The 27,501-nt window shown below is 38.8% G+C and overlaps 1 protein-coding gene and 1 long non-coding RNA gene across 3 annotated transcripts in view; one reads left to right on the top strand and one right to left on the bottom strand.

Moving 5' to 3' along the window:
* LOC309384912 overlaps window positions 1-27,501 on the top strand; it is a 683,650-nt gene that overhangs the window by 408,308 nt on the left and 247,841 nt on the right. The window lies entirely within an intron of this gene.
* FMNL2 (formin like 2) overlaps window positions 1-27,501 on the bottom strand; it is a 221,918-nt gene that overhangs the window by 32,004 nt on the left and 162,413 nt on the right. For both annotated transcript variants that reach the window (XM_081968482.1, XM_081968483.1), the window contains exons 5-11: window positions 24,951-25,034; window positions 22,503-22,655; window positions 15,759-15,867; window positions 14,175-14,251; window positions 13,691-13,784; window positions 7,706-7,780; window positions 4,552-4,662 (exon numbers count right to left, since the gene is read on the bottom strand). In XM_081968482.1, the coding sequence (XP_081824608.1) occupies window positions 4,552-4,662; window positions 7,706-7,780; window positions 13,691-13,784; window positions 14,175-14,251; window positions 15,759-15,867; window positions 22,503-22,655; window positions 24,951-25,034 (703 nt within the window). The remainder of the gene's footprint in view (window positions 1-4,551; window positions 4,663-7,705; window positions 7,781-13,690; window positions 13,785-14,174; window positions 14,252-15,758; window positions 15,868-22,502; window positions 22,656-24,950; window positions 25,035-27,501) is intronic.

Below are 27,501 nucleotides of genomic sequence, written 5' to 3'. Positions count from 1 at the left end.
CTTGTCATAGCAGGTGGCAGTGCTTCTAATGATTTTATATAATGGGGGGGGGGGGGGAGCCAAAACACAGCAAGAGCAGCTGACCTCTTAAGCAACAAAACTTAGTTTTTGCTTCGCATTACAAGTTCTTATGAATGGATACAACAGGATAAGTAATGTAAGAGCCATTTCAGATGTAGAAACAGGATATATAAAAGCTTAAATGTGGACATTATCAGCTAATTCCTAACAGGTATAAGATAAAATCTTTGAGCTTTATCCAATTGTGCATCTGCTTACAATTTCCTGTTGCCCCTCCAAAGGATCATTTGGAGCAAACCTGGGAGAGGTGGGAAGTAGTGGGGAGAAAATGAAGAAAAGTTTTATTTCTCCCCAACTTGTAGTCTAACAAAAAGTTTGACCAATCGAATAAATAAGTAGTGCCAGAAGTACCATAAATAATCTGTCACAAGTTTTTTTTTTTTAAAAAAGATGTGGATCTGAAAATTGATTGCCAAGTATGAATTGGGTTTCCTTTGCTCATTGGCAGACTAACTTATAGTTCTGATTTAATCTGCTGTCAGGCTTCCAGTTATTATAGAAATATAATTCCATGGTAGCTCTTGAAGGGAGGAAGGAGGGTAAAAACAGTTTGCTTATCTGCAAATATGCATTCCCATGTTAGGATGTTCCTGTATGCCTGCCCAAGCCTAAGTAGAACAGTTACAGCTGGATTGTTTCGGATGGATACCCAAAGTAGAGGAGGTTCTTTCTTCAGTGGGCATGCTCTAAAGCAGGGGTCTCCAACCTTGGCAACTTTAGGACTTGTGGACTTCAAGTCCCAGGATTTCTCAGACAGCTGCTCCAAAGTACTCCCATTACTACTATAGAATTAATGATGTTACTTAGTTTGAGTAACAAAACATCTGCAAGAAAACAACCAAGCTCAGAGAGCACCAAGGACCACTCATTTCAACCCTGAGCTACAAATATCCTTCTTTATGCATAACATAACATATGCATAACAATGGACATAGGATTTTGTATATATTCAGGGAAGGAAACTATGTTATAGTTGATGACTGCCTGAATCTTTGCATCAGAAGAAAGTACATTGATGCCCCGAGACATATCTGATTGTGACCATGTTCTTGGGAGAGTTACAATCAGCTCCCCAGATGTATTCATACAGAGCAATTGGAGGAAAGAAAAACATTAGCTTAGATTGTAGATTGACCCCATCATCTTAGACTGTATTTGGGATGGCAATTTGCATTACTCCTATTAGCCATGATTGTCATGGCTAATAGGTACCCTAGGAGCTATTGAGTGGTATTTTCTGCCGGACATGGCAACATCTAGAGATGTGCCCAAATTACTTGAAATAATGCCACAACCTCAATAGTCTTGTCGTAAAGAAGGAATGCTGGTGGCTGCACTGAATCTAAGAGAACACCTCCATATTGAAATGATCCGGGAAGGTAAGATTGTCCCAAGTTCACAGACAGAGAAGGTAATTATATCCTTGAGTTCACATGTTATCAATGAACCAATTGACAGAAGACAAGAAAAAATGCAGATATCGAAAGCATAAATATTAAGCTAGAACCACAAAGACTAGCCTTGAAAAAGACTCAAAGAAACACCAACAAAATAAAGGAAAGGACATTTCTGATGATTTGGCAGATGGTTTATAGAACTGCAGGCATCCCAAAGCTCCTACCAACAGAACTGGTCCCCATAGGTGAGCAGGGCATAAATAAGACTGTACTAGCACTCTATGGAACTACCACAGCCAAATAAAATCCTTGAATTTCCAAAAATGCACATAGTAGCAGCTCATTTTAATGAAAGGCATAACAAAAAGAAGAACAGCAAACTGTACTACTTCGTCAGAAACAGGTTGACTGAAGCAAATGTCCAGGAGGGGGGCGGGGGGGAAGATGTAGGAACATTCTTTCAGCCACATTTAGGAGAGAAGTTTGTCTGAGTTCGCAATGTATAATTCAGCTACAGATTGTCTCAAAGAGAACTACAGAAGTGTGGAGAAACATCTAATGTATGGGGCACAGAGACCATCATGAAAACAGATTATCATGGAGTCTTTTAGATAGGCCTTTATTCTGCCAAAGTCTTACACCACCTTAAATTCCTTGCATAACAATTTTATTTATTTGTCGGATATGTATCCTGCTATTTTTCCAAAAATTGAAGGCAGCTTACATGGTTCTGCCTCTATAATACTGTTCCTCAGAATTTCTCAAATCCTGTTTCTGGCAAGATGAAAAAGGAAATAACTAATAGTATGAATCATATATTACACAATGGAATATTTTTCTCTTTGGACTGTAGACTTGACATTGTGAATGGTCTATCTTAATCATTCACAAGCCATGTCTGAAAATCAAAGGTCAAGCTGCCTTAAAGTAGTTTTCTGTGACAAAATAATTCACCAAATGAAATGTTTAGATAAACTATGCAAACTTTCTATTATGAATCATTCACTTAAAACCATGTGGATGTAAAATGGAGATCCAGATCAAAATCCACATTCTTTAAAGAAACAAAAAAAAGGATTTGCCAATCCTTCTCTAGGCTGCAGTTCAGAAGTACAACACATACTTTTTCTAGAGAGGATCCCATTACCAGAAACAAATTACCAGCATGTACTAGAATGGCAGAATAACCTCATTCGAAACCCTGGTTAAGCCATTGTCAGTTGATGCTCCCTATATGTTCCAACTCTGAAATTCCCAACCAGTATGCCAAAGTATATGCTATCAGAACATTTCACTTTAGAAGTTATGTCCCTGCAAATCTGGAGAGCACCAGGTTGGAAAAGACCTATAAAAAATATAGAATGATATGAGGGAAGTGAGATGGGGAGAGGAATAATGAAGGACATAATGAGAAAGATCAATATATTCTACTTATGCTATATTAGATGGCTTTCAAATGAATGAATGAACTTCTGAAGTTATGTGTACCTCTTTTTTTTCATCACAAGGCAAAATCCAGAAATGATATCCAAATTTAAAAAATGTAATTAAATGCATTCTCCTCTTTGAATAAAACAATCAATTTTAACCATTTCTGTTTTATCTCCCTTGCAGTGGAAATAATAGGTATTTCTATTTGCACTTACGAATCTTTATAAACTATCACCATTTATATTAACAAAATTCGTTGTATTCGTTCAAATTCTTTAACCTTAAAGGTAAAAAAAGGTGTTTTAATTATAAAACGCTAAACTTTTCTTTAAAAACATTTCTAAAATCAAAACTTTTTTGTAGCTCAACAACAATGAATGAAATGCTCAGAGAACAATGACTGAGCATGTTCTAATAATTCTTTTTCGAAAAAAAGGATCAGCAGAAGAAGAATAGGGAACTACTAGTACTCTTGAGATGTAGCCAACTGTATCAGCAGCAATCAGCGAATAGGATATGCACGTAATACAAAGTTCTCTACAACACAAGTGTGTGCAACATATGGTTTCATTCACTTCTCTTGGCACTGTAAATGGGTGGCGAGTCACTTCCTTATAAAATGCACAGACCCACTTTGCAAGTTCATAGAGAAACTAAAATCACTGAGCATTGAACACATGAAAAAGAGCCGTGGTTACCCAGATCCATAGTCATGAAGAAGTATCACAGCATCAATGACAAAGGAACAGTGAAAACAAGGAGTCCATGAAGATGATTTTTGCAGAAGGAGAAATCAGGTAGCTTCTCCACTATTGTAACTGCTTTTGAACAGCAATATTTTTTTAAAAAGCTGCTTAAACAAGCATCTGATAAAAGGTGCATCCTAGAGCAGTGATGGCTAACCTTTTATGTCACCGTCTGCCAACCTGTGTGCTGGAAACGGCACACAAAACTGCCCCGTCTGGACTGCATGTGCGCAGGAGTGCCGAAACCCGGAAGAGCAGCATTCTGGCGTGCATGTGCGTACCAGAACCCAAACTTCCAGTTTTTGGCATAAATGCATGCCTGACGAACAGCTGGCATGTGTGTGAGTGAAACACGGAAGTTTGGATGCCGGCACAGACATGCACATTGAAACAATGCTCTTCCTGGTTTCGTCTGTTCAAAGTTACAATGGCACTGAAAAAAGTGACTTAACACCATTTTCACAGTTATGACCTTTGCAGGCAATTGATTCATATTTATGGCCACTGCTGTGTCTCAGGGTCATGCAATCACCTTTTGTGATCTTCTGACAAGCCAAGTCAACAAATGGGGAAGCCAGATTCACTTAACAACCGGGTTACTAACTTATCAACTGCAGCAATTCACTTAACAATTGTGGCAAGAAAGGTCGTAAAATGGGGCAAAACTCACTTAAGAAATATCTCACTTAACACTAGAAATGTTGGGCTCACTTGTAGTTGTAAGTCGAGGATTACCTGTAATAATGTAAAAACAAAAGGCCTCCTTGTGGTTCTTTTTAATATGGGAAATACCAATTCTTTCTCTGTATCATCAGATCCAAGGGCAACATATCTCAAATATTCTAATAGACTCCATTTCTAGAAGACACTGACAATCTAAAGTAGGGTATACTTACATCCAGATATTCATCAAGGCCTAGTTTTGTAAATTCATACTGGAGATGAACTCTGAAATTCATATCTTCTACTGAATGTACTACTATGTTGATGAACTGCATGCAGGCCACCTGCCAGAGAAAAAAATGGTCAGAACAACCTGTCCCACATATTTTTTGGATCTTACCATAGTTCCAAGTTTACATCTAACAAGTTAGGCAAAGATAGAGAGAAGCAAAATTATACAAATCCAGTTAAAGAACCTTTGCAGAAATTATATTTATCTAGGCCAGGTGTCGGATCCGGCCCATGGGGTACTTAGATCTGGCCTGCATGCTGCCCTGCAAACAGTGAAGGACCGGCCCACGGTGACTCTGCCAGCGAAAACGGAGCAAAGGGCTGCAAGAGGCCGTTGAGACCAAAACAAGCATCTTCCTGAGCGCCATTTTCACTGTAACAACCTTGTTGATGTCCATTAATAGTGATATTTTACCACGTACAAGGGAAACACCGTTCATTCTACAGTAACACTGAACAAATGATAATTATAATATTCATAGGAATAATTCAAAGTCCTAAACCTCAGAAACTTCGACCTAAATATATTCAGTTAAGTTAAGACGGCAGTGTCCAAAACAAAATCAAGAAGCATAGCCCTGAGGTTAAAAAAAAAATCACTGAAGAAAGTTTTTCTTCTTCTCTAATGATAGGACAGCCGTAGAGAAGAATGGAAATGAGATATGACAGAATAATTCCAAATTTTCTGTTAGTCAGGATGTTACTTTTCCTGATGCAGTAGGCAATGACAGCTCTTTAAACTTCCTATCATCAAAGCTCCCATTTCACTATGCAAGCTCTGGCTGCCAATCTGAAACCTGACTTGATACAAGCCACTACAGCAAAAAAATAATGATCTTGATCAAGTAAGTAGCTACTCTGAGGAGGGGAGGGGGACAGACAAATCCAGATTTCCACACTAATCATACACCTCAGTAAGAAATAGGAGCTGTTGCCTACTGAAGCAAAGTATCTGGAGTGTTTTAAAAGCACTCCTAGCTCACACTGGCTTGACAAGAACAGCTGGGTGTCTTCAAAACCTCCTTCTGTTCTTTGTATCAGGAAAGGAGCTGCCCAGGATTCATGTCTGGCTAAAAACAGTTTAAAGAGATCATTTCACTGACATAACGCCCTAATTGCTCAAGTTTCTGCAATATGAAAGAACCCCCAGCAAAAATTAGAAACTAAAATGGTTACATAATGAAAGTGGACTCAGGAGATCATCGTACAAAGTTCCTGATTCTTCTGGCATACAGCGTGTTTGCTTCATACCTACACATGAATTTAGTATCCAAGCATGTGCCATTAATTCTCAACTACACCTTCCAGAAAACTGCATTTTATCATTGCAAGGAAGGGAAAATGAAATTGATAAAGCAATCAAAAGATGCAAATGGTAACTTAAACCTAAGATACCAGTTTCCTTCTTCTTCTTCATGTTGTAAAAATGTATCTCAATGGTAGTTTAAAGCATGTCTTTACTTTGCAAATAACAGCATAATGTGCTGCTCTAAAGAATGCCAGGATTTTACTCCTTTTCCTGTTTTTGGTACTATACTGCTGAGAGAAGTATAACCATTTGTCTGAAATGGCATAGGTCTAAGCAGGGGGTTGAACTAGAAGGCCTCCAAGTTCCCTTCCAACTATTCTCTTCTCTTCATTTCTACTTTCTTTGCTCCCAATTTTCCACCAACTATTACAGGGAACATCCCAGAAGACTACTAAATAGGTTCTGAAGTTTAATCCAATACTAATGGATAATGTCAAGTCTCTTTCAAGTTGATTTTTACTTTTGTTGACTTCATGGACTTGTCCATATAATTTTCTTAGCAGAAATATTCTTCTAGGACAGTGATGGTGAATCTATGGCACGCGTGCCACAGGTGGCACGTGGAGCCATTTGTCAGGGCACGCAAGGTGCTGCCCTGTCAGTTGGCCAGCGTGCATGCGTGCACTGGCCAGCTGAGTTCACGCTTTTTTAAAGCCATTTTTCGCCCTCCCCAGGCTCCAGAGGCTTTATAGGAGCCTGGGGAGGGTGAAAAGAGCCCCCCCACACCCCCCCCCGGAGGCCCTCCGTAGGCTTCATGAGCTTCCCTGAAGCCTCCGGAGCGCAAAAACCCGGCCCTACGGGCAAACCGGAAATTCGGGAGCGGACTTCCTGTTTGCTCGGAGGGTCGTTTTGAGTGCTCCAAAGGCTTCAGGGAAGCCTGTTGATGGTCCCTGAAGCCTTCAGAACGCTTAAAACGACCCTCCGAGCAAACAGGAAGTTACTTCCGGTTTGCTCAGAGGGTCGTTTTGAGCCCTCTGAAGGCTTCAGGAAAGCCTCTTGAAGGTCCCTGAAGCCTTTGGAGCGCTTAAAACAACCCTCCGAACAAACCGGAAGTGACTTCCGGTTTGCTCGGAGGGTCATTTTGACTGCTTCGGAGGCTTCAGGGAAGCCTCCTGAAGGTCCCTGAAGCCTCCGGAGGGCTTCCTGGGGGACGGGGGAGGCTGTTTTCGCCCTCCCCATGCTCCTATGAAGCCTCTGGAGCCTGGGGAGGGCAAAAAAAGCATGCAAAAATGGGGAGGTCGCGCCGGTAGTGCGCGCATGCGCACTGGGGGCTCACACATTTCATTATGGGTGTGGCACGCCTGCACACGACCCCCCTGCGCTCCCCCCACTTATTGCACGCGAGCCAAAAAAGGTTCGCCATCGCTGTTCTAGGATGTTCTTTGTCTTTCCAATCTAGCTTACAATCCTACTATTCCCTTGAAGCCTCCCCTCCAAGGGTTAACACCACAGTAGTGCTTAGCTTCTTTGTTCAGAAAAGGTTGGCTGGATGCTTGGCTGAAGAAAGACAAATATTCGCATGCTTAATACTTCTTGAAGTGTGACAGAAGAACATTCATTTTCATTCTTCTATTCCAAGCGCACTTTCTTCCCCTTCCCCATTTTTAGGCCTATTTGGTCATAGCTCCATTGATAGCAGAGTTCATAAATTCTACTAAAATCCAATTGTGCATTAGAATTCTGTTTCTCGCACTCCAAAGAGAACCTGATAATCTGGGGATGAGATGGAAATATGAAAGCTGAGGTCTGACATCACATTTGTAAGTGAAATACATGCACACACTTACCATGAAATCTATATTATTATCTTCATTTCGAAAATGTTCCATCAACTTCTCAAACCGCTGTTTTTCCCCACACACCTGGAGAGAAAGTGCAGGATGGCTCTATTATGTATCAGTTTATTAGGAAACATGCTATAACATCATCAAGCCATTTCAACATAGAAATATACAGAATTAGAGGGAATGTTGCCCATGACAAATAGATATTGACAACTGGTTCATCCATTAAGGCTAGGAAGACTTAGCAATAAGAGGAAACCAGGCCACCAAAGAACACGGTGGCTGGACACCATCAAAGCTGACAGCAGCCAGAGCAGAAAAACTCAAAAGAAGTAGTGCAAGATCGGAAGATGTGGAGCGGACATGACTGAATGGATAACATCATCATCATCAAACTACAGTCCACTACCAAAAGAAAAAGCCTTCAATTAGTAATACTTTTTACTTAAGCCATACTTATTTGGATTAACTTTAAATCAAAGGGAGAAACAAAATATCATTTGCAACTGTTGACCATGGTACAAGAGAACATAAGGAGTTATCATCTAAAAATGCAATTTCAGACCAATGGCTTTAAACATCCCAAACGGGAAATTTTGTCACAACTTTCTCAAGTGTATGGTGTGTAACCCTTTCAGAAACCAGTATTTATTTATTTATTTATTTACTTACTTACTTACTTACTTACTTCAATTTAGATGCTGCTCCAATCATACTGACTTTGACAAGCCCATACACAAGACAAAAAACAAAACAAAAACAGGGAAATAATCCAATAACAATGGTGACTCTCAATCTAATAGGCCACTTTTGTGCATCTCTGTATGTTTTTAAGAAACAAAAAGCAGGCAAGCAAACATCTGTTTACATGGTACATCCAAATGCGTAGACAGAAAGCAGCTGTTCACATATACGGTAAGTTTTGCATCCCAAAATAAGCTTCCAGGGTGATATACTATATGGAAGAGATGAGAAACTCTTGTGTCCATCTTCAACTACTTATCATAAAGAGCATAGGGAGTGGGGAGGGGGCAGTAGCAGTGAAATGGTGGGTGTGACCAGACAACTGAACCCCACCCCATTTTATGTCTCTTGTAAATCTCATCCAATGCCCCTGTGGTGTTTTTTTTTTATTGCCTAGTTGGGCCTTCCGTGCTCATGTTGTTGACTTCCCCTGATTCATTTTTTAGAGATTTTTTTAGAGATTATAGATTTTAATTTTAGAGTTCATTTTAACTGTAGGTACTTAGGAAACCATTTGTAACCCTGGTTTTAACAAATGTATTATTTCATCAATTGCTAAATGAAATAGGAGAAAGAAGAAAATTGACCATTTTTTCCAATAAAATCAAGTCTCCAGGGATAAGTTAACTGCTGTTCTTATTAGACTCCAGAATTAAGCATGAAATAATTTGTTTGTCCCAAAATAATTGGATTGTCATATGTATTACAGCTTCTAGAAATTATTATATGCATATTTAATGATCAGACTGACCTGTAACCTAAAACACAGCATTTTTCTTCCTTCGGTTTGTTTGTTTGTTTGTTTGTTTGTTTATTCAGTTGCATATATTTTGACATGAATTTAAGCACACTAAATTGAGAGCAAAATTTCAATACAAGTTCCTTTTTAGTAAATGTGTTTGGAATAGGAATGTTAATGAAATCAGAATTACCATTGCCTATTTATATATGGCACATATTTTCAATAAGTTCTTTTTCACAAGAGATATAGATAGGCCAACATGCAGCTGCCAAAAATATCAAAAGGGGTAATAATACCTGGTATAAATTGCATTTATACTTGAGAAAAACAACTGTTGTGATTGTTAAGTGTGCTGAATGATATGGAATGAGATTTTGTGTGAATGGGGTAATCTGATCGTGCAATTTGAAATACTTGGAACATGTGTATGTCATAAAGAAATTGGAGACTAAATGGGCAGCCATGCTCCAATCCCTAGCTATGACTAACGATACCTGAAGGTGGGGAAGAAATCCTGAGAACAATCAACATCTGAAAGTGTGAAAATGATCCATTGTTAAATTGCTTATTTAAACATTAATATAGCACTTTTCTAAATATTCTCTCTCTCTCTCCTCTTCTGTATGGTGGTCACAATGATTCCTTTTTATTCTTAATATAATGGTCTGATGTAATCTGCCAATTTCACTCCAGGGCTGGGCTGTTTCGAGAGAATGTTTCTTACAGATTGCCATAAAGTCCTGACAGTTCGTTGAAGCAACGAAAATCCAATTTTCTTGACATTTCTGCTTAGGCAAAGAGTAATTTACTAGGCTGAAAATATTTTCTGTTTTCATTTATTTAAAAAATAAATAAATTGACCATATCATTTATAGATTGCAACTTCAGGAATTGGCTCAGGTCTTATCCACTGGTTCTAAATCCTAAAATTCAATACCTACATTTAATAATCCAAAAAGATAAAGGCCGTAGTCAGTAAATTCTTCTACTGAGTTACACTTCATAATTTGAATCTCTACTCATCTCTGTATCAATCAGAGAGTCAGGAATATCCTCTCATGTTCTTAGGGAGACTCAAGAAGGAAAAACTAAGAGCTAGAACCCATCTGTCAAGGAGCTGAACTTCAGAAGCATCCTATTGCTGACTCAACAGCCTGGTGCTCCACAATGTTGATGTTTGAGTCACCTTTGACAATTTCAGTGTAATTTTCTTCCAAGCAGGTATATTGAGAATGGCAACCTCTTACCTATACCTTTACCTTATTTGAAGATAAGTAAAATGGGTTGATGGTCATCACAATTCCATGAAAAAAAGAAGTCCACTTCATGTGAAAAATACTCATCTAATTTATATCTTTGAACATTTTTACTTCACTTCCGACATAATGGCGAGAATTTTCAAAAATTGAAAGTTGATAAAGAAGCTAAACAGAGCTGTTTATATGAAACAATCTACTAAAATGCCCTTAACTGATACCTAATTCAATTACTGTCTTCACACATTATACTTAACCACAGAGGCTGATTAGTTGGCTTATGCTTGACCACAGATTCCTCAGTCATGAAGTTAGGCATCATCATTTATTTACAATTATGTTAACCAAATATAGAACAAACAATATTTTGGTCTGGATTTAATCAGAAGATATAGACGTACCATAGCTTATTTTACATCAAATTTAGTAAGTAATCAAACTTTATTCTTGTGTTCAGGACTGAAAACAACTCAAGGAACAAAAATCTGAGATTAACAGGATTTATCAGGAAGAAAGTACAAGTTGTAACACAAAAAAATTCCAGGGAATATTTTTATATATAATAACTCCAGTGCAGCAAAACTGTTCTCCATTCTCTACTTTTGCCTCTGCTGAGGAATGGAAAAATACTTGCCTGTTTTTGAATCTGTTGTTAACCTTTTTTGTAACTCTCAACCTTCCTACCTTTCTGGTTAGTTTAAATATACTTTTGTCTTTTATTTAGAATTCTTTAATTTAAAAAATTAAAAATATGCTTATTATTTATAAAACTAGCCTGGCATGGATTACTGATGCTCCTAATTTGAAAAAAAGGGAAGCACTGGCTACACGAAGGTGCATTTGTGCTAACCAGTGATGGCAGAATTGTACCCAACATATTAGACCACCTGCAAGTAAAAGTCATAGGGGATTTATTGGGGGAAGGGAGGTTTCCATCAGGGAAAAAAAGTTTTATGAATGATATTTTATTTTAAAATAATCCAATTTTAAATTTCTGAATTAAATAATGTATAATAATATTGTGTTTAGCAATATTATATGGGATTGAACATCATATTCACTAAAGAGATTTACCACTGGAAGAAGAGTATTTTTATAATTTTAAAAAAATCAAAATTGAACTCATATACGTAAGCCTAGACCTTCAGAAAAGAAAAAAAGAATATAACATACTGTGAAGTTTCAGCAGAGTTGATTATGGTACTATAAAACAGAAGTGAACTCATGTCACAATATTTAAGATAACTGCAATATTTTTGTAATTTATTTATCTCAGGATGTTTTAAAGGGAGGATTAAATTAGATTAAACTACTGGAACCAGATCCAAATGTCTGCTTGACTTCCTGCCTGTTCAGCTGTTCATAAATAAAAGTTAATAGGTCTTCATTTATCATTCTAATTAACTAAATACCTTCCCTGCTCTTTTGACGCTCTACGGATAATGATATTGGTGTGTAATAAATGCAATGTATTAAATCTGTGATAGGGGAGAACATATATTAATAGACACAAAATAGCAAACTTTTTTTTCAGTGACAATATATTTAGATGCTTTTCCGGGCCAGCTTGACTCCTGCAATAAATGTAAAGTTCTTCTTAAACATTTGTAGGACAAACAGATGTCTCCTCTTGAGAAACTCCTCTCTCTTCTGTTTCATCAATCTTATAATTTTCCAGCCCGTACATTGAAAAAATTGTCACTGGGGAAATGATTCTCCAGCACTCTATTCCTACCCTGCCATTGGGACAATGTGCTATCTACAACACCCAATTACTGAATTACTGTCCAATAGAGTAAGAAAGAAGAAATATTAGCACCTGCATGAATTTTGTTCACTACTGTTTATAGGCAGTCCTTGACATAGGACCATAACGAAGTCTGTCCATTACAGTTGGACGTGGTAGTTGTTTTTGCAATGTTGTAAAACGTGGTCACGTTTGTAAAAATGTTGTAAAATGTGGTCACATGACCACAGGATGCTGCAAACGGATGTAAATGCAGCCCTGTTGCCAAGTCCCCAAAGTTCAGTCATGTGACTGCAGGGGGGGGGGTCCAACCATCAGAACTTCGGAACCAGGTCCAAGTGGTTGGTCATATGGACACTAAATCACCTATCATAAACTCAAGGACTACCTGTGTTCTCTCAAGAAACAGAGGGATTTCCCAGTTTAGAGCCTTTCATTGGGTCAAACAGCTGGCTAGGAACTCTGAAAGCTGTAAGACGAACACATTGAGAAAGACTGGCCAAAAGTACTTTCTTAGTATTTTATGAATACGGAAACCAACATTTCATTGTTGAACAACTATCAATGTGCTGTTTTATTTCACTTGTGAAGATTTTTGTAATTTTGTTTTTCTTAGCATCATTTATTACTTCCCTATAAACCAGGAGTGTCAAACTCATGTTATCACGGCGTCGACATATGACGTATCGGGACTTTTTCCCCCTTCGCTACACCAGGCATGGGTGGGGCCAGAGTATGACGCATCTGGCCTGCAGGCTGCAGGTTTGACAGCTCCGCTATAAACAGTACAGTGAAGTTGCAGAATAATAAATCCTTAATTTGGAACTTCTATATAAACGATTCCACAAAAATAAAATCATGATTCGGGTACAAACTGTGGTCACCTACATAACTTTTCCCATGGTTTTTGCACCAATCATCTATGTTATCTTAAAAGTAAGTAAGTGCAGAAGTGGGAGATTAGGACTCTAGCTCTGAAATAGAAATTAGACAATATTTGTAATAACGCCGTGTTCATCTGTTTCTACTCAGCAGTCCTGAATAATTTAATTTCAACATTTAAAATGAATGGCGAAAAAAAAACACCCCAAAGCCAAATATTGGAAAATATATTTCCTTTCTGAAACGGTCTTTTCATTTTGGTTGCTAGTGGGTCAAAAGAGGGGTGAAAGACCGAGACAAGATTGATCAAGAGCTGGCACATGAAGGAAAGATCAATTGATATGATTTAAGCTTTGATTCGTGTGGTGGGATATAAACGTTTCTATAAACAAATATGCACTACGAAGCATAATAGCCTCACTTTAATCAGGATGCCTTTGTTTTGGACTGTGTTTAAACTGGGTGCTGCAAAGAGGAGTAAGATGTCCATATGTCCACAACATGAACAACCAGTTGTTTCAGAGGCAGAGGTCAACCACCAAACTGCCACAGACTTTATCCAGAGAACTTGTGCTAAGCAGGCAGCCCCCACCTCCTGTCACAACTGAATGATTTACCTCTTTAAAATTGTCAAAGGCAGACAAAATGATTTCGTGGCCTCCTCTTACGAGACAAACAGCTGCCAGCAGTTCTAAGACCAACGCCTTTGTTCTGTGCAGAAAAGGGAGAGAAGACCCATTAGAACAACGGGATGACTCAGCTTTTGAAAGAGAGACGCAGTGACATCTGAAAACAATATTCTGAATGTTGCTCTTTCAAAGGCTGATCCTGCCAACACCTTTAAAAAAAAGACATACAAATTATTCAGCATTTTCTTAAGCCCTGCATTAAAATCTTTTACCTGAATGCAAATAGAATTTTACAAAATCATTTCTAGGCCTATTGATGTCTAGAAAGTACAAAGTTTAAAAAGTACTGCTATCAAGAGGCAAAACGCCACGTAAATGAAGTTCTTGCAGAATGATTTTTTTAATTTTTTTAAAAAAAGCAACTACAACAATAGCCATACCAAAAGAAATGAAACACAAAAGAGACGTTTACCTGGGATTCTTGTTGTTCAGACTTAGTGCAATTTCATTAACGGCATGGGGGTGCGACATGACCATATTGAAGCCATACTAAAATAAAAACAGATTTCAGCTGTTGCGATGCTTTCTTTTTTTTAAAAAAGTAAATATTTATCATGGGTACCTCTGCATCCATAAAGACTGAATATGTGAAAGGTCTGTTACCATCTTTAGTAACTTTACTTAGCTTTGTTCTCTTTATACAGAACAAGCAAAATCAATTATTGCTATGGCCAATTAGTATACATTAAATGACTTATTTTTAAAACACTGTAATGCAGCGGTTCTCAACCTTCCTAATGCTGCGACCCTTTAATACAGTTCCTCATGTTGTGGTGACCCCCAATCATAAAATTGGTGTCTCGGTTCCTAAGACCATCGAAAATATGTGTTTTCCGATGGTCTTAGGTGACCCCTGTGAAAGGGTCATTCGACCCCCAAAGGGGTCCCGACCCACAGGTTGAGAACCACTGCTGTAATGCATAGACACGGTAGCCATCACATGTCTCTTTCTTTCTTCAGAAAACAAGCAGCTTTCCCCGCTATTGCCCTCATGACTGTGATAAAGATGGACAGTTGCTTCCTTCCTAACACCAAAAATAGCACTCTGATTGAGCACATCTACTCTGCTTCAACTGCAACAGAAGTGGGGTTTCCCCCCCCCCCCCCCGCAACATTTCTGCTCTGAGGCCTGAAATAATGCATACAGGTGGTCCTCACTTAACAAAGCTTGTCCAGCAACTGTTTGAACTGCTGTGTCCCAGTTATTTGATCATCATTGGGCGGCCATATTTGCTGGCTTTCCACAAGCAAAGTCAAGGGGGAAGCTGGCAGAAGTTTGCAAATGGTGACCACGTTAGCACCGTTTTAACAGCACAGGTTCACTTAACAACCGAAACTAGCTGTGCCAGAATTTCCAGCAGTAAGCAAACCAATCATGTGAAATTGCACTTTATGGCCACATTTCACAGATGTGGAAATTCCACATTACCCCAATTACCATCATTTACTGAGAATTACTTGTATACAGACAGTCCTCGGATTACAACAATTCATTTAGTGACCGTTCAAACTTACAACGGCAGTGACTTATGATGTTTTTTCACACAGGGCCATTGCAGCATCCCCATGGTCACATGATCCAAATTCAGACAGCTGGCAACTGACTCATATTTATGACAGTTGCAGTGTCTCAGAGTCACTGGATCCCCTTTTGCGACCTTCTGACAAGCAATGTCAACGGGGAAGCCAGATTCACTTAACAGCTGGGTTAGTAACTTAATCACTGCAGCGATTCACTTAACAACTGTGTCAAAAAAGGTCATAAAGTGGGGAAAACTCACTTCCAAAATGTCTCACTTAGCAACAGAAATTTTGGGGTCATTTGTAGTTGTTAGTCAAGGACTACCTGTATATATTTTTTCACGTGTCATAGAAGTTCCTATTTTTAATTTTTAAAAATCTTAAAGAGAGGGTTTGTTTTTTCTCCCTTAAGAAACCTCATTATGGCCATGTTTCAGAATCTTCACCCACCAAAGAATTTCTAAAATTCAGCTACCTGATAATTCATGATGGCACGCAAACACATGATGCAGACATGGACATCATCCTTTTTACTCACTAATCTTGAATTTTTAAGAGTTCTTCTGCTGGGTAAGGTGTTATACCTATAAAAAAAATTATTAGGTCAGCCCCTGGCTTTTAATCAAGAAAAAATAACCCACCAGATATTTTTTTTAAAGCTCTATAATCATCCGGGAACTTCTGCAAATAACCTCCTAATTAAGGACTAATGCTGACAATCCGTCTTCATAATAACCAATACTGTTAATTGCATTCTTCTTCCATCGACTTTCAATTGCTGAAAAAAATGCATTCCTCGGCAAAGTGAATTTTCTATGAGAGGACATGGCACTGGAAGATCTTTTTCAATAATCATAACTGCAATATATTATTTTATTATAGGTGAAGAATTCGGAGGGCTATGAGATTAGCGCTGAGGTGCTAGAATACAATGATTCCTGGTTTTCTATTTCCGTGGAAGTCTTGCCCTCCACTACTTTTTTTGAGATTAAGGAAAGAGATTTCTTTGCAAAAAGGAAATTGAGTTCAGAAAGGCATGAACTTGTTGCCTTTCACTTTACTTTTAACACGGGGCCTGTCAGAGTCTTGGCATTCTGTCAATGTGTACTATCTGCATAATTAATCCCTATTGTGCCGCATAATATCCATCAAAGCCACATGTTTGTTCAGAGTACCTTTATCTGTCAGTCTCTTAAGAATCACACATCCTTCAACTATATACAGCTGAACAAGCCAGAATTGCTTTACTATTACTTGCTGTTTTTAATTGGTTATTTAGCGTTCTTGAGCCACATGGGTGGCCAAATAAACCAAAATAAATAAGCAAATAAAACACTTCCTTATTGAGAATATTTTACCGATCTACTCCGTAATACAGTCAACCCTATCTGGTCTCAAAAAAGATAAGCAAGGTCAGTATTTGGAAGAGAGATCGCTAGGAAAAGTAGACAAGGAAGTTGAAAAAAACTTTCTGGAAAAAGACTGTATCTATCCACATTTGTGCTGTCCACTAAGACGTTAAGAGTTGCATCGACAAAAATAACTTCCTACATAAAAAATAAATCTGATTCCGAATTGAACTCTAACTGGAAACCATTCTTACAGGGGTGAAATGCTCTGAAGTCTGCTACCGGTTTGCTTCACACGCACATGTGTGCTTTGCGCACATGCGCCCTGTGGGCGCTAAGAAGCCTTTTCTGAGTCTACAAAGTTAAATAGAACAGCAGGGGGGGAACAGCTGTGCAGCGCGATTTACATTAGCTAGAAAGCAGGATTTCCTGCCTTCTAGCAAATATAAATCACACGGCACAGCTGATAGTCACACAGCTGATCATCGGAATTTTTAAAAACTTTTTTGAAGCATCTTTTACTACCTATTCGCCCAAATCAGTAGTAAAAAAATGCTTTAAAAAGTTCTGACAATCAGCTGTGCGACAATCAGTTGTGCGGTCCGATTTCTAGCAAATGAAATCACATGGCACAGCTGATTGTCGCACAGCTGGTTACTGCTTCACCTGAACCGGTAGCCTTTTTTACCCCTGCATTCTTAGTTCCTAATTATTATAGAGAGAGAGTTATGCCCCAAATCAAACTTTTGAGTTTCCTATCTACAGAATCACTGTATATCTGTACCTACTGATCTAATTTGCTGCTTACTGTTTATATGTTAGATTGGGTAATAGATAGGCACACACAGGCTTAACGGTAACAACAGCTCTTTATTAGGTACAACAAGTGAGAACAATCCAGGGAAGGTTGAGTCTGACAGCAGCCCTTTTTTAGGGAGCTGTCAGACCCTTCGATCAATAGGATTAAACCTCTGTTCCAGCCGGAACTGAGGACCTTGGTGGAAACCACTGTAGTTAGAACAAGTATCTAACACCATGTTTGTTAGTAATTTATACTCTGCTAACCAAATCGGTTCAGTTTAAAATTTAATGGGGATAGTTACTGTTATCTTTTGTTTTCTTAATTTCTGCATCTTTTTAGTATGTTCGGTGTTCTCTCATTTATTTCTACTCCTGACATATTAAATAAAAGGTAATTCTAAAAAGGAGAGGGGAAAAATCAGGAATTGAGAGAAATGTTTACTACTGCTGTGTCCATGACTCAAAAGGTTGGTTTTTTTTTAATCGTCTCCACATAATCCATGTTCCTATAATAACACACATAAGGCCATGTCCCTCATGATGAAACTATTAGAGTAGATATTTCAGTCTCTTAAAATTTGTATTTTAAATGCATAATCCTAGGCAAGGTTCAGAAAATGTTTCAAAGCACGTATTCTGTTCTATTCTAAATGCAGTTTCTTGAGGAGGAATCCATTCCCAGAGATTCCAAAGTAGTGAGGGCTGGGGAATTCTGGGAGTTGAAGTCCACACATTTGGAAGTGGCCGAATCTGAAAAACACTGGGTTAGAAGCTCGACTTCATGCATGGGCTGCACTGTCCTCTCCTTCAGGCAGCCCTTTGGGTCTGTGCCTAACTCACCAATGGGTTCCATCTACTAATTGATTTCCCATTCATGGAAAACACACTTTGTGTGTGAGAGAGAGCACTAGCAAGTGCTTTTCCAAAGCAACCTCTGACCTAATTCTAGCACAATGGAGTTCATAGAAAAGCCAACAGAAAAATAATACTTCTATTAGCACGTTTATCTTCGGTGTCAAACAATGAGGTACTATTCAACCTTGCCAAACAAAAGCTAATCATTCTAAAATGGGTTTAAGCTTTCATATTTCACACTGAAGATAAATATTAGCCATTATACTAACTCATTTTGTAATGTAGTTCAGATGACCAGGAAGCAAGCCTTACAAAAGATTACAAAGCCAAGATGTATTGAAATGGGTAGAAGAGCAAAGTCTCAACATTGAGACGGAAATCTTTAGAATAAGGAGAATACTAATGAGTACACAGAATGATCCTAATCCTGCAAATTTCTATTGGCAGTCAGTATCGTGCAATCTCAAAAATCAGCGCCTTTGGGCTCAAAGGATCTGCTTGTAAGTATATTCTAGCCTTTCCAACTCAGCGGTTGCCATAATCCAGCAGATGACAAGGCAGTTCATGTCCTTTACACTTGGTTGAACACCGAATTTAAAAAAAAAATGCAGCAAAACTAATTTCAAAGCCCACTTTCAGAACTGTTTGGAGAACTGCAATTGACTGGGCATTGGAATTACCCCTGCAGTTTTACAGCAAGAGTCACTGTTTCCCTCGAATGACATCGCTGCCTGCAATGCTAATATAAAAAAGAAAAAATCAGGGCACTGAGTGTTAGCTGTGAGTTAAATTTGCAGTAAATAGAAACTGCAAGCAATTGGGATCTCCTTTTGGTCTAAAATAAATGAGACTGTATTCTCTTCACTGAACATCCATTAATGTGAGAAAAACACATCCTGGGGAATCTATCTTATACGTGAGGTACACAAATAGGCTGTGCATCTTAGAACAAACATGCATGCATGTATTTGAAATAATCAACGATTTTAATCAATTGCCCTATCTACATGCTGCTTTAAATGGAACCAGGAACAATTAAAAATAGGAGCAACAATGCATGTTTGCTTTCTTGAATTATTCTAAAGAAAAAAAGGCCAGATAAAAGTAGATACAGTGGGACCTCGGGTACCCACCGTAATCCCTTCCAGCACTTCGGTCGGCACCTGATTTGGTTGTGACCAGAAGCAAGACAAACTGTGCATGCGCGCGCACACACAAAATGGCGCGGAAAGGGAAATCGCCGTGGCAGGGGAAATTGCCGCAGTTGTGTTTATTTGGCACCTGAGGATGTGTTCGTGACATGAGTAAAACATTTAGCAGATTTTTCGGTCGGCACTGGAATTGTTTGTGGTCTGAGCCATTCGGGACCTGAGGTCCCACTGTAGATAGATACCATGGGTGGGTGGGTGGGTGGATACAGTAGCTAGACAGACAGATGGGTGGATAGGTGAATGGATAGAGTGGATAGACAGGCAGATAAGAATAAATAAATTTGAATGTAAAAACAAAAATTAGAACTCTACTAGTCTGTAAGCTGAAGCAAAGCCAGAGGCAGCTAGGTGAAGAGTAACTCTGGAGGCACTTCATGTTGTATAGGACAATGAATTTTTGGATGGCATTTGGCTTGGATAAGTGTGATGGAGAAAAGAATCCTAATGGGGTGGGCCTTCTTAAATAAATAGATAAATACTGTAAATATGACATGGCAAAAGAAAAAAGAGAAAACAGTGAACATAAGAAAGAATGAGAAAGTAATAGAAAACGAAACTAATTTTGAAGCTAGACAATGTTTTCAGAAAGAAGATACAGGAAAACCAAGACCAGAAAGAGTGAATTTAGACACTGTGTAGTCTGCATCTATATTTTGCTTTTCAGCAACAAATGCAGATTCACAAATATTGAAAACATGTGTTGACCGTACAACAACTGATTTATTGCTTTTAAAAAATATTTTGTAAAAATGCAGCATTCCAAAACCGCTAGGACTGTTCAAGTAGATTTCCTAAAAATTATTAAATATTTTAATAGGTAGTTTAACCCCGTAGAGAAAACTGTTCAAATGATTTAGCCAATCAGAAATGTTAAGCTATACTTTAAATAATGCCGCCTTCTTTTCCATATTCTTCACTCATATAGCTAGTAGCTTAACTATTATCTTTTGCACCTTCATTTTAAATGAACACCCTTCTTGCAAATTATTCCTCTGTAAGACATCGGCTTTAAGCCCATTGATATATCCTGACCATCTGTGGTTTACATATGAAGAAAAATAACGGAGTTGTTTTATTTTTATACTGCTATTCCACATTCTCATTTACTCTTAGAAGTTTGTAAAATACAGGTGGGAGCAGTGAACTTAAAATGATGTAACATTTAATACCTACAACCTTATATGTGTGTGTATGCGTGTAAGTGTGCATGCACACATATTCATGCACCAGGGATGGTATTCTGCCGGTTCGCCCCAGTTTGGGCGAACCTGTAGCGGTGGCGAGGGAGGATCCGCCCACCCGCCCAGATGTCATCAGGGATGTTCTGTGTATGCATAGAAGCGCCGTGCGTGAGCAAAGCTCACGCGCACTCCCAGTTCCGAACCGGTAGCAAAGATAAGAGGAAGCCATGACTGGCATACATACATCTTTATGTCAATGTTGACTCCTGGCAGCTGCCTGGACACGTCCCTTCAGTTTACTTGGCAAGATTTTTTTGGAATTGGTTTCCCATGGCCCCCTTCCTAAGGCTGAGAGAGGGGGATTCACCCAAAGTCACCTAGATGGCTTTGTGCCTATGATGGGACTAAAATCTCACAGTATCCTGGTTTCTAACCTGATGCCTTAACCACTATAACTACCTGGGTCCCACCTACACCCCATACATATTTGAAAAGCAATGCCTCCACTGAATTAAAAAAAATTGCTGAGCTTGGGTATCAAGTTCCAAACCTTGAAAAGTTGCCACCACCATTACTACTCAGAAGCAGTTGTTTGTGTAGATCAGCATCTTCACACTGTTTTGACTACATGTAAATATGCCCACAATGTCGGGAAGTGCTTCCAAGCAAACATGCACATATTGATAAACAGGATAGGCCACAATTAGCACAATGACCCTTCACATGAGTCAAGCAAAGCTCAGGTTAGCTGCAGGACCACGCTCACAAGAATTTGATAAACGCATTACCAAAAGAGTGCTATAAATACAATTGGGGCAAAATATAGCAGCAAGCCTGTTGGCGGGAAACAGCCACTTCTTACATATAACCCTGGTGCTTTCATACAGTAATTTACCAAGAATCCATGGAGCTGAGGGCATGAACATTAAATAATACATGGGTTTTTAAAAATGATCTAATAGGAACTGGAAGTGGTGTGACTGGTGACATCGTGAATCATTGAAAGAGAGGGTGAAGCCAAAGCCTAACAGCCAGACCATGGCTATTGTGGGAGCCACAAAAGGATTGCTGTGAAGTCACGTGGAGTTGACAGGCTAAGAGTTACCTACCCCTTCCTTTCAGGAACAATAAAATGTTGCTAAAATATAGTAAAATACTGATCAAGAATTACTACCTTATATGATAGCTATAGGACTATGAGTAGCAATGAACAAATGGAACCGTTTAAGATGAACTCAATCTTAGTGAAATTCCTATACGCAAAATTATTGAATCGTATGTTTCTTCTCTAGCATTGAAGCTGCATAAGCGCTTATATCAGACTAATTCTTAAGGAGACCATAATGAACACATGCATGGGTTTGTGTTCAGAACCGCAGACTTACAATATATTTCTATAGAACGATGGACTGTGCTCCCCTCCCCCCCAAAATGAAGCATATTTCTATGAGGAGCCTGTGAGGTGCAATAGTTAAAGCACCTGGCTAGAAACTGGGAGACCGTGAGTTCTAGTTCCTTCTTAGGCACAAAGCCAACCTGGTGACCTTAAGCCAGTCACTCTGTATCAGGCAGGCAAGGGGAAATTCTCTGGCTATCCAATCAACTAAGATTGTTGTGGTGTAAAGGTGAACAACTTCCTTGCGGGTGGGGAGCATTTTGATTGGTTTGGCAACAGTTTCTACTGACCAGTGATATCAAGACATCACCAAGATGGGAAGCGCTAAAGTTGGCGTAAAGTTACTGTAAAGGCTTGAAAAACCTATTTCCTAAGTTCCACAATCCACAAGAACAGCCCAAAATCAATTTTATTTCTTCATCTTACCTTAGAGTAGAATGCCTGCTGGAACAGGAAATACTATTGCCAATTGGAGAAGGTAAGTTACTTCCTCGATGGAGATCTTCGATGGATCGACTCCATGGTTTATTTTTGTCCACTGAATTTTCCATATTATTTTCCAAGCTTTCAAAGTCAAATCTGAAAAGAAATAAACACTTCATATGCCAATGAGAAGGAGGAGGCTGCTTCCCCCTCCCCACCCCTGCTGCAGAACTCAGAAATGTCCCAATAGATTACAACAATAAAGTGGTAGAGAACCATGTAAATGCATTTTCTTTTGGGCTTGAAACTCAGTGCTGGTTTCACAATAAAATTGGATCTTGAAATGAAGGGAATAAAAGGCTGCCGCAAGGAAAGGAGGAATAAGTCACACAGCTTTACAGAGACTCTACCTAATTTCAATTTTGCTTAAATTCTTGGAAGACAAAACAACCTTTCCGTACTATAGCATAGATGAAATGTCAAGAATGCATTTTGTTTTAAAGATAAATAAACGCATTCTAATTACTTTCAACTGTCAATATGCAATGGAAATGTTTCTTCCAATATGTTGGCCAAGGCGAAATTCCAAACATATGTAATACATTACTGTAATCATGACCGCAATCTTCCTTTGTTTGGCTTATTTCTCAAACCTTGTCTAATGTACTGCTGGTTGAAAGGAGAATTATACCATCCTCTTCCACAGACTTTGAGGTTATTTCTCAAACTTAGTATGTGAGGAAGAATGGACGGTAAGAAAAGCTGCTTGCTTTTATCCGAGTGGCCAGTTCACACAGAACCCTACATCATAATATCGTTTGTTGGTTTTTCGTTGGATGTGACCTGCAAAACTCACCTGCAAGATTTGTAAATTATGGCTTCCTTCTGCAGACAGATTCACACATCACATCAAACAATCCCAAACATGCCACATTATTGTATAGCTTTATACGTGAATGCAGACTTTTTGTTTTTAAAGTCAGTTGTTTTTCTGCCATGTGCCATTCTTCTTATCTCGTTTACTCTTTTAGCAGAGTTTAGGTCCTTTCTTATCCAGCAGTAGAAGAACTTTTTTTAGGTCTCCACCCTACAAATAACTTTATACTTTTTTTTTTGCATCTTGGAACGTTTTGATCATGATCAAGAAGACATTCAAGTGAAGCAGGAGCTTCTCATTCTGCATGTGCTCCTTCCCTCCACTGCAGGGAAGGAAATGGGGCTCTGAAGCCACCTTCTATCAATAAGGCTTCATTCTGAAGTCCAAGTCACTTTCCATCAGTGGGGTGGCAAAGCAGAGGGATTTCTTAAGGGGAGCTTATGGGCAGTCTTCCTGTTTGTTCTCACTGGTGACCCGGAGGACTAATTCAAGTATTAAGAAGAAGCAGGCAAAGGGCTAAAGAAGCATGACCCATGTGAGCTTCTCTTTCCATTGTAGCACTCAACATTGAAATTACCAGTTTTGTCCACATTAACACCTGGACTAATAAAGGCTGAGCGCCAAAGAATTGAGGCCTTTGAACTATGGTGCTGGAGAAGACTCCTGAGAGTCCCTTGGACTGCAAAGCAATCAAACCGGTCAGTCCCAGAGGAGATCAACCATGACTGCTCTTTAAAAGGCCGGATCCTGAAGATGAAACTCAAGTACTTTGGTCACCTAATGAGAAGGAAGGACTCACTGGAGGAGAGTCTAATGCTGGGAAAGACCGAGGGCAAAAGAAGAAGGGGATGACAGAGAACGAGGTGGCTGGATGGAGTTACTGAAGCAGTAGGCATGTGCTTAAATGGTCTCCAGAGGATGGTAGAGGACAGGAAGCCTGGAGGAACATTGTCCATGGGGTTGCGATGGGTTGGACATGACTTCGCAATTAACAACAGCACCTGGACCTCAACACAGCAAGATATGAAATCTCCTTCTGAAAATTGGAACAGATGATCATCAGCCCAGTTGTAGGCCATACACTTTGTAAGCAGAAAATCCTTACATGTTATTCTTGGCATCTTCAGTTAAAGGGAACTCAGAAAGGAGAAGATGGACTTCAGGAAACTTAACGGAAGCCACTTGAAATAAGGCACTTTCCTGTATATCTCATCAGCAAACATCCTATGCTCTTGTTTTTTTCTATTGTTGCATGTGTATTTGAGTTTACTTTCAATGCACATCTGAAGACTTGGCTATGGACACAGTAGATCTCAGCACATAATAACCATTTATCATGCTTCCCAATGTTTCCAGAACCGACACTACCATTTATTGTCCCTGAAGTGAGCAGCGCAATTGGCATAACAGAGAACAGAGACTTTATGACAGCCATCTAAGGAAGACAGACATATAATTATTTGAATAACAGGGTTTTATACCAACTGTGTTCACTGTTTACTGAAACAGGATGCACTAATAATATCTTTCTCCTTCTGCCCAGATTGTGAGTGCGTGGATCATATTATACTTACGTGACTGCATACTGTGCAAAAGACAAATACTCCACCAAAACATCTAGGCCTTTGTTGTCTTCATTCAAAAATTCCCTGACCCACCTGGAAAAACAATCATCAAAAGAGTTCATCGTATTTATATCTGTACATAAACCAAATATTACAGGATCCAAAAAGATATTCATTTCTTACTCAGAAACTTGTGAAAGATAAAAGATTGAGAATCACATTTTCAGAGCAAACTTCAGGGTTACCTTCAGTGTGACTGTTTCATGCAGAGTTTGGAAATATTATTAGAGGTCGTCAGCAAACTGGTTAATTATTATAATGAGCAATCTGCAATTAGATGCATTGTTTAAGACTGGTGAAAACTTAATAATTCTATCCTAAGTTATTAAGGTAGCACCTAAGGATATATATGGCAGCTCCAAGCAAGGTGGCATTTTATAAAATTAGGGTGTTCATTATTATGGCTCATCACACAGTCAGTCAGATGTTCAGACTGAATTTGGCATTGTTATTTACCTATCAAGTCCTTCCTAAGGACCTGGGATAGGCAGATGTTGATGTTTGATAGTGTTAAAGGTATCATCATAGGATGTAAGATATTGTGAGTAAAGATGCCTGTTGCAACTGATTGATAGTGATTTTGTCAATGCCAATGATGTTCAAGTGGTACTTCCGTTATTTTGGTATTGCAGCCAAGGCGCCTATGATTATTGGTACTTTACTTCCTTTTGCCACAGTTGTTCTATTTCTATTTGCAACTCTTTGTATTTTATTATCTTCTCCAGTTCTCTCTCTTCTATTCTGCTGTCTCCAGATATTGCATATCCACTATCCAGACTTTTTTGTCATGTTATCCACACTTGTTAAGTCTCGGGTATTATGTGGCATGTGCCTGTCTGTTTGAATTCTGAAGTACCAGAACATTTTAGCTTCTTCACTTTTTTCAATTTTTCATGCATTGAAGCAGCACATATAGATGGAACAAAGTAACTCAAGTAATGTACTCAATCAATTGAACTATGCCAAAATAAAATCATACGCGGATTTTGTATTCCCAGGAGCATTTTTGCAGGGGGAATGGGACCCAAATTATAACAAATAAACCTCATTTTAGTTGATTCTATCATTCAACTATTTAATAGAATCAAATTCTTAATATTTTATTTGGATTCCAACTGAATTATGCCAACTGGCTTTCAACTTGATGGTCAGCCTTTTGTGGATAACCAGATTAGAAAACAGATACACCAGAAGATTAGTGCTATACTTTATTGAGTAAGGGCTATAACAGTATATGGGGGCACAAGGGCTCAGCGGTTAAAGACGCTGAGCTTATCAGCCGGAAAATTGACAGCCTGGGTTCGAGACCCGAGCACAGTGTGACAGGGTGAATTCCCCTTTCTGCCTCCTCCCCATCTAACAGTTCAAAAGTATGCAAATGGAAATAGATTAATAGGTACCATTCCGGTGGGAAGGTAACAGCATTCTGTGCACCTTTGGCATATAGCCATATTGGCCACATGACCACAGAAATTGTGTTCAGACAATGTTGGATCCCTCGACTAAGAAACGGAGATGAGCAACCCCCCCCCCCCCCGAGTCAGAAATGCCTGGACAGGGGAAACTTTTATGTTTATAATGGAATGCTGCCAATCTGTGTTTATTCTTCCCTCCTCCTTATAATCAGGGAGGAGCCAAACTGAGGCTCTTCCTACTACTTCCCCATTACTCCAGGCTCAAAACATGTTTTTGTGCAATTTGATTACTTGTAACAGTTCCTGAACAGTTTCTCAAAGTCATTTCCATGGCTCAATATACCAACATAACTAAATACCTACTTAAGATCTCCAAATAGTATTTGGTTTACCAACAAGGCAATCCTGCCTTGAAAAGAAACCTTGCATATAGGATCAGAAAAACCGCATTAGTCTTGAAGAAGAAACATATCTTGGGCTACTAACACAACAAAGTCCCTCAATAAAGAAATAGTTCATGTTGCTTAGATCTTTTCATTGTACAAGTCACATAGCCATTTCTCATCAACTGACATGCTATGGTTTATGCAATGAAAAATCTATAAGCGAAACATGCACAAAGTTAATCTTGCTAATTCTTGTTCACCATTCAAAGTATCAAACGCAAAAACAAAACAAAAATATGGAATGCTCTTCTGTCTTATTTTTAAAGGAAATCATGAAGAACGCCGTGACATACCTAAAATGTGAGAAAGAGTTTACTATGCACAGGAAGTTTCTATTTCTACTCTCCAGTTCGTTACAGTATGTGCAAAAGCACTATAACTAACATGCAATTACTTTGCTCAGCTAACAGTTACATTTAAACCTTTTCCTAGTATGATGTCTAAATCCTAATGAATCTGGCAGGTGTAATCTCTAATAAGAAGTCACAGCTAATAATTGCCATCACATCACAATGCCTGGAGTTTTGAAAGAGTCAGCAGTTTGAAAATAAAAAGGAAAAAAGAAAGATTGACTGCTGTAAAGTATTTGGCTTAGCAAATACTGCTGAAATCTGGAATTTAATTGATGGCAAAACTGTT

This window comes from Natrix helvetica (genome assembly GCF_964273705.1).
Source record: "Natrix helvetica genome assembly, chromosome: 1".
NCBI lineage: Eukaryota > Metazoa > Chordata > Lepidosauria > Squamata > Natricidae > Natrix > Natrix helvetica.
This window is presented reverse-complemented; position numbering and strand designations above follow the sequence as displayed.